The sequence below is a fragment of the Jaculus jaculus genome, chromosome 7, assembly GCF_020740685.1.
Source record: "Jaculus jaculus isolate mJacJac1 chromosome 7, mJacJac1.mat.Y.cur, whole genome shotgun sequence".
NCBI classification, from domain to species: Eukaryota; Metazoa; Chordata; class Mammalia; order Rodentia; family Dipodidae; genus Jaculus; species Jaculus jaculus.
In genome coordinates this window covers 35312707-35321212 of record NC_059108.1, presented here as the reverse complement: position 1 = coordinate 35321212, position 8506 = coordinate 35312707, and the positions used below count along the sequence as shown (strand labels likewise).

Genomic DNA, 8506 nt, shown 5'->3' with positions numbered 1-8506 from the left:
TACACAGTCCACTCCAGCCTGTGTTCTGTGTCCTGTGTCACTGCACACGCATGCACAGGTATTCTTACACAGTCCAGTCCAGCCTGTGTTCTGGGTCCTGTGTCATGCACACGCATGCACAGGTATTCTTACATAGTCCACTCCAGCCTGTGCTCTGTGTCCTGTGTCACTGCACACACATGCACAGGTATTCTTACGTAGTCCACTCCAGCCTGAGTTCTGTGTCCTGTGTCCTGTGTCACTGCACGCATGCACAGGTATTTTTACACAGTCCACTCCAGCCTGGGTTCTGTGTCCTCTGTCACTGCACACACATTCACAGGTATTCCTACATAGTCCACTCCAGCCTGTGTTCTGTGTCCTGTGTCACTGCACACACATGTACAGGTATTCTTACATAGTCCACTCCAGCCTGTGTTCTGTGTCCTGTGTCACTGCACACACATGCACAGGTATTCTTACATAGTCCACTCCAGCCTGTGTTCTGTGTCCTGTTTCACTGCACGCATGCACAGGTATTCTTACACAGTCCACTCCAGCCTGGGTTCTGTGTCCTCTGTCACTGCACACACATGCACAGGTATTCTTACGTAGTCCACTCCAGCCTGTGTTCTGTGTCCTTGTCACTGCACACACAAGCACAGGTATTCTTACGTAGTCCACTCCAGCCTGTGTTCTGTGTCCTGTGTCACTGCACACACATGCACAGGTATTCTTACAGAGTCCACTCCAGCCTGGGTTCTGTGTCCTGTGTCACTGCACACACATCACAGGTATTCTTACATAGTCCACTGCAGCCTGTGTTCTGTGTCCTGTGTCACTGCACACACATGTACAGGTATTCTTACACAGTCCACTCCAGCCTGTGTTCTGTGTCCTGTGCCACTGCACACGCATGCACAGGTATTCTTACATAGTCCACTCCAGCCTGGGTTCTGTGTCACTCCAAATGCATGCACAGGTATTCTTACATAGTCCACTCCAGCCTGTGTTCTGTGTCCTGTGTCACTCCACACGCATGCACAGGTATTCTTACATAGTCCACTCGAGCCTGGATTCTGTGTCCTGTGTCACTGCACACACATGCACAGGTATTCTTACACAGTCCACTCCAGCCTCTGTTCTGTGTCCTGTGTCACTGCACGCATGCACAGGTATTCTTACACAGTCCACTCCAGCCCGTGTTCTGTGTCCTTTGTCACTGCACACACATGCACAGGTATTCTTACACAGTCCACTCCAGCCTGTGTTCCGTGTCCTGTGTCATGCACACACATGCACAGGTATTCTTACGTAGTCCACTCCAGCCTGTGTTCTGTGTCCTGTGTCACTGCACACACATGCACAGGTATTTTTACATAGTCCACTCCAGCCTGTGTTCTGTGTCCTGTGTCACTGCACACGCATGCACAGGTATTCCTACATAGTCCACTCCAGCCTGTGTTCTGTGTCCTGTGTCACTGCACACACATGTACAGGTATTCTTACATAGTCCACTCCAGCCTGTGTTCTGTGTCCTGTGTCACTGCACACACATGCACAGGTATTCTTACATAGTCCACTCCAGCCTGTGTTCTGTGTCCTGTGTCACTGCACACACATGCACAGGTATTCTTACACACTCCACTCCAGCCTGTGTTCCGTGTCCTGTGTCACTGCACACGCATGCACAGGTATTCTTACATAGTCCACTCCAGCCAGGGCCTGTGTCCTGTGTCACTGCACACACATGCACAGGTATTCTTACGTAGTCCACTCCAGCCTGTGTTCTGTGTCCTGTGTCACTGCACACGCATGCACAGGTATTCTTACATAGTCCACTCCAGCCTGTGTTCTGTGTCCTGTGTCACTGCACACACACGCACAGGTATCCTTACACAGTCCACTCCAGCCTGTGTTCTGTGTCCTGTGTCACTGCACACGCATGCACAGGTATTCTTACACAGTCCACTCCAGCCTGTGTTCTGTGTCCTGTGTCACTGCACACACATGCACAGGTATTCTTACGTAGTCCACTCCAGCCTGTGTTCTGTGTCCTGTGTCACTGCACACACATGCACAGGTATTCTTACACAGTCCACTCCAGCCTGTGTTCTGTGTCCTGTGTCACTGCACACGCATGCACAGGTATTCTTACACAGTCCACTCCAGCCTGTGTTCTGTGTCCTGTGTCACTGCACGCATGCACAGGTATTCTTATACAGTCCACTCCAGCCTGGGTTCTGTGTCCTCTGTCACTGCACACACATGCACAGGTATTCTTACGTAGTCCACTCCAGCCTGTGTTCTGTGTCCTGTGTCACTGCACACACATGCACAGGTATTCTTACACAGTCCACTCCAGCCTGGGTTCTGTGTCCTCTGTCACTGCACACACATGCACAGGTATTCTTACATAGTCCATTCCAGCCTGGGTCCTGTGTCACTGCACACGCATGCACAGGTATTCTTACACAGTCCACTCCAGCCTGTGTTCCGTGTCCTGTGTCACTGCACACACACGCACAGGTATTCTTACATAGTCTACTCCAGCCTGTGTTCTGTGTTCACTGTTACTGCACACACCTGCACAAGTAAATTTCCCACAATTTCTAATACATTGCTAATGTAATGCTTTAAAGGAAATATGTACAATTAAATGTTCATGTAGGAAAAAAAAAAAACAGTGGATGGTATCTGAGCAATGACACCCAGGGTTGTCTCTGTTCTCCACATGCACCTGTTCATATGTGTATCCCTCTCCCTCAAATGCACACACACACACACACACACACACACACACTCACACAGAATAACACTCCATAATACATTGAATGAAAGGAGGTGTTCAGCTATCTGGTTTTAATCCTTTACTACAGGGACATCTGTTGCATTTACTAATATATATCTAAGCAGCCTTGTTGCTATCCTACAACTGCCCATATGATTATAAGTTAATATTAACATGTCTGTCTCTTTTGAGACAAATGAAGCACATTCTTACAAAACAGTAAACACTTTATTATCTGCATATGAAGCAGCCGGGTCTGGGACACAAGCATCGGGTCAGTTCATAAAAGTAGCTGAAGCGACAGGAGAGCACAGTGGTGAGACATTTTTGCTGCCACAACATCTGTGCGATCTATTCGTTAAGCACCGGAGGCCAGAGTGGACACGTCACACTGTCAGGAAGATGTGCCATACGTTGGCACACTGTATGTCTTTCAAGGGCAGGGAAATCTGAGCAGTTGGAGTCTAGGAGGCAGACAACTCTGCAGAAGAGATTTCAGGGCCTGCGGGCCTTCAGAAGGTCCCAAGAGACAACCACAAGTGTCACCAATCAGACTCAGCTAGAAGAACGCTCTCAAAGCAGGGTCCCCTGATCCGAGGTGGCTGCTGTCACAAGGGCACCACCTGCAGGGTGGGCAGGGGCCCCCGGGGAGGAGCCACATACTCTTCCTCTCTGAGCAGCCTCAGCAGGATGTTCTTTTTATTCTTGGGCCAGCTGTAGACGTGAGTGTTCTGCAGCCAGGTGGGCACGTGCTCCTGTGGGAAGAGTGACAGAGCAGAGGTCACTGGAGAAAAGTCTGGGCCCAGATCCGGGCTCAGTGCCCAAGCATCTCTGGCTGCATAGGCGTTTCCACCAAGCTGTCCTGGGAGCCGTGCTCTTTTGCTCTTGGAAGGGTTTAGCACAAGAAACGCTCTTGGCTTGGGGGCAAGCTGGAGATCGCATTATGGAAACCACATGTGCACGGCATTTCTGTCAGGCTCCCAGGCTACCTGCCCTTTGCATGTCAATGCGCTTTTCACCACCTTCACATGAAAGGGGTAGGACAGAGGTCACACAGAGTGATGTGAATCCCCCTGGGACTTGAGGGGGGAAGTATGCCCAGGCTGTGGGCCTAATCTAATTCATTATCCTTTCACTGCAGCCTCAGGTCTGGCTGTAGTGGAAGGAGCTGGCCACAGATCAGTCCTCGAGCTGAGGCAGACACTGTAAGGCTGGGCCCCTGCAAAGCCAGGTTTTGACTGCCCGCATGGAGCAGACGTCCTGGTGGGGAGAGGCAAGGTTGAGTAACATGGGCCGTGTGTTCCACAGTGACACTGGATGGAAACAGGGAGTACTGGGGCAGAGGTGGAAGGTTTGCAGTATTACATAGGGTGCTTAGGAGAAGTCTCACTGAGAAAACGAGCAAATGCCTGAAGGAGCAGAGGGAGAGGGCTTTGTGACTGTTCAGTTCAGGCAGATAGAAGACCTAGTGCAAAGATGTGGTGGGAATGTGCCAGGCCTGTTCAAAAGCAGCAAGGCCATGGTGGCTGGAGCAGGTAAGCAACAGTGAGTGATGAAGAGGACCGGAAGCAGAGGGGGCTGCATCAGAGAGGACCTGAAGATCACCATAAGGAACTGGTTTTCACTTTGAGGTGAGTTTCTTTAGGGATTATAGGATGAGTTCAAAACCACTTGGTATAAGTTAGACAACATAGTACTGAAAATACTCAATGAAAAAGACACCATAAAGCTGGGCGTGGTGATGCATGCCTTTAAGCCCAGCACTCGGGAGGCAGAGGTAGGAGGATCGCTGTGAGTTTGAGGCCACCCTGAGACTACATAGTGAATTCCAGGTCACCCTGGGCTAGAGTGAAACCCTACCTCGAAAAACCAAAAAAATTAAATTAAATTAAATTTAAAAAAAAGAAAGAGACACCATAACTGTCTTGAGGAGTTCAAAAATCTTATGTGGAGGCGAAATGCTCATAAACACCTTTTAGGCAGTCATATACCAAGAGGCAGGTGGTAAAGCAGTCTGCTCCATGCACCAGCAATAAAGGAACTGCAGAAGGGGATTTAAAAACAATTACAAAACCAATTAGACATTGGTTCATTGTTCATATCACCATGCTTCAGATACTCAGCAGTTACTCCCAGTACCCCAAACACATACCATTGACTCGAAGTACTATCATTAAGTATCCCCAAGAGAGGGACAATAAAATATGCCAACATGGGGAGACAAGGCCTCAGAAGACTAGAGGGGTTGCATGGCTCAAGGATAAGGCAGAGTTCGTTGGGCCAAAAAGTGGAGGAAGAGCATGACATGCTGAGGGATGAGAAGGACAAAGGCAGAGAGGTGAGAGAGTACGGCAGGTGGGACAGCATGCTGAGGTGGCCCAGCATGACCAATACAGAGCACAGAGTTCTGAGAAAGAACACTGAACAAGTAAGTGGGCACATCATCCGCAAAGGGCCCCTTCGGTCATGCTAAGAAAGGGGCCTAACGTAATCAGTGGGAAAATGCCACAAAATTTTAAACTGGAGAGCAATGGGTTGGATGTACACATTTGGATGTTTTCGTTGACGGCAGTGGCTAGCAGAGGGTCAAAGTGGAGACAGGAGTACCAGTCAGCAGATTTGTCACTGGCAGCATGGACTGAGTCCCTGGGCACAGGAGGTCCAGGGAGGATAAGGGGTACTGTCATACAGGCTGTGCACCGTACAACCCTAAGCATCCCATTCACATGCATTGGCCCCTCCCTCACTGGAGCAGAAGTTTCTGTGCCACCTAACATCTAGGGATCCTCCCCAGGGAGACCAGGTCTGAGCTCAGCATGCTGTGTGCTGAGTCTCGAGACTTTTACTTCACCACTGTCATCCCTTCGCCAGGCCTCAAGCATGCCTGCCAATGGTTTGGCCCACATTCTCTAAACCTGTCAGGTGCAAACACCCTCATGAGAGCCACAGTGGATTTGATGCCTTTAGTCTAAGGTCTGCAGAGTGATCTATGTGTAATAAAATATGTATGTGGAGAAAACAGCAAATAAGTCCCCATCTTGGCTCCGCTGGGTCAGGGATAAGAAGTATCAGGTAATGACTGCACAATGAGGACACTATGACCCAACCAGGTAACACTTCAAGATGACCTTTCTCATCTTGTAGATCTTGCTATAGCACTGTTATCTCACAGGGGTAACAGAGCGTTGACAAAGCTTTCCACTTAAATCCAGCTGGCAGCTGGGGAGATAGTTCAGCAGTTAAGGCTCTTGCTTGCAATACCTGGTGACCAGGGTTTAATTCCCCAGGACCCATGTAAAGCCAGATGCACAAAGTGGCACATGCATCTGGAGTTCATTTGCAGCAAGAGGCCCTTGCACACCCATTCATTCTCATTCTTTCTTTCTCTCTCTCTCTCTCTGTCTGTCTTTCTCTCTGTGTTTGCAAATAAATAGGTATTTTTAAAAATCCCAGGTGGAGCCATGCATGGTGGCACTCACCTTTACTCCCAGCACTCGGGAGGCAAAGGTAGGAGGATCCATGAGTTTGAGGTCACCCTGTATATAGTGAATTCCAGGTCAGCCTGGGCCAGAGTGAGACCCTACCTCGTAAAACAAACAACAGCAATAAAAATCCCAGATGGCAAGCCAACCAGATTTGAGGCTTCTGTTTGTTTACCTTCTTGGCATTTGGGAAGAGCACAGGGATGAACCTGAAGTTCATGCTTCCTTGTTGTATGAACTCGATCTGCATCTGAAACCAAACACACATGAAGGCTTCATTTTGGGCACGAGAATGAGAGTTAATAGTATGCATAGTACTGCTGGCACAAGACACAGTTGTATTCTCACCTGCTCATTTGAGTGCCATATACCTACAATTTCAAGTCCTTCCTGTGACATACTATGCCACTCACTCATTTAATAATTACTTACTGAAGGTCCATTAAAAGTCACATTCTGGGTGGACTCGTGATTTTGGTTTATTTGGTGTTTGATTTTTTGAGACAGATTCTCACACCATAACCCAGGCTGGCCTTGAATTTATGACAGCCCTCCTAAGTGCTGAGATTATAGGTGTGCACTACCAAGCCTGGCTTTATTTAGAATTTGAGTTAGGATTAGGATATGCACTAGTGTGTGCTGGGACCAGTTCACTTCAGCTAATGAGAAAGGTGGTGTTTTATCCCTTCCCAATTCTGTGTCCAGGGACTTCATGTTACTAGCTTAAAATTGCCCAGCATTGAGTACTTATGCCATGGAAATGAATAAGAGCTACAGATCGGAATTTATTTGAGAGACTATGTAGCAGAACACCCCTGGTACAATTCCTGTCCTCCCAAAGCCAGCAGTCTAGGGAGCAGGCAGACAGGTAAGTTTCCAACCAGAGTAGAGTGTGAAAAGTACCCCTGATGGCTGTGGAAGCTCAGAATGAGGCTTTCTGTTCTGCACCAGGGTTCTGAAGGACAGCTACAAGAGTTATCAGAGTGGGTCACTGGGCAGGGAGAAAGGACTCTCAGGGAGGTCAAAGGGTGAAAGGGGAAGGAAAACTCAGAAGAGGAAAGAACAAGGGAATGTGTTTGGAGGTGTGGAAGTATGTTTGTGTGACTGGGATCAGCTAGAATCCATGATGGCTAGAACACAAGATGGGGTTGGCAGAGTGGGGTGGTATACTGGGGGTCAGCAGTGAGGAGCAAGTCAGCCAGGCCTGAGGTCCCCCAACCTGTTGGGTCATCTCACACTATGGTCACCCAAGAGGATTTAGCTACCCAGAACTTTATCAACCAAAGCAGAAATCCAGAGACTCCTAAGAGCTCATCACTGAAGCAGACTTAAAACACACCCATCAAGGCTCAGGGAATTTTGTGGAAGAGGGAGCAGAAAGATTATAAGAGCCACAGGTTGAGACATCGTGCCCAGAGATACTCCCTCCCCCAAGTAACTGACTGCTGCTCCCACAATGTATAACCCACAACCGCAAGAGAAATATCAGCAACCCCACTGAGGAACTCTGTGGAATGGGGCAAGGAGGTGGGAAAAGTTGGTACCAGCACATGATGTATCCATACAAAGTGTGTTCTTAATTTTAAAAAAGTCAGAATTTTCAGGCTAGAGAGATGGCTTGGTTGGTGTTTAAGGTGCTTGCCTACAAAGCCTACAGACCCAAGTTCAATTCCCCAGTACCAATCAATGTATGCCAGATGCACATGGTGGTGCCGGCATCTGGAGTTCATTTTCAGTGGCTAGAGGTCCTGGCATGCCCATTCTCTCTTTATCTATTTGCCTTTTGCTCAAATAAAAAAAAAAAAAGCCAGGTGTGGTGGTGCACGCCTTTAATCCCAGCACTCGGAAGGCAGAGGTAGGAGGATCACCATGAGTTCGAGGCCAGCCTGAGAATACAAAGTGAATTCCAGGGAGTTAGAGTCTTCTAGATCTCAAGGCAAGCACAGAGCTGTTGTTTGTCTGATGAGGACAGAATGAAGGATGATGTGTCCTGAGTGACTTCATCTTCCACTTGATCGCTATAATGGAGAAGTCATCGTCATGCACAGGATAAATGACAGTGGAAATAACAATCCCTCATAAACACTCACTCTCATGGGCTCGCACAACACAGATCTGCCACAGGTGTTTTCTCAGAACCACCTCCCTGCCAGATGTGGAAGACACCAAGCGCTCTCCACGCCGAACAGAGCTTTGGCCAGTAACCGAGCAGGCACAGAGTCAACCCAGGAAAGGAAAGATAGGACCTGTAAGT

General features: G+C 48.6%; 1 protein-coding gene across 8 annotated transcripts in view; it reads right to left on the bottom strand.

The window, feature by feature from the left end:
- Positions 1-2979: 2979 nt before the first annotated feature.
- The window catches only part of Traf3ip2 (TRAF3 interacting protein 2), a 53333-nt gene continuing 47806 nt past the window's right edge, over positions 2980-8506 (bottom strand). For 7 of the 8 annotated variants that reach the window (XM_045154091.1, XM_004660639.2, XM_045154093.1 and 4 more), the window contains 2 exons: positions 6428-6502; positions 2980-3525 (listed from right to left, as the gene is read on the bottom strand). In XM_045154091.1, the coding sequence (XP_045010026.1) occupies positions 3379-3525; positions 6428-6502 (222 nt within the window). In that variant the 3' untranslated portion in view covers positions 2980-3378. Of the gene's footprint in view, positions 3526-6427; positions 6503-8342; positions 8444-8506 lie in introns of all 8 variants that reach the window. The other variant, XR_006638106.1, reaches the window with a different exon arrangement.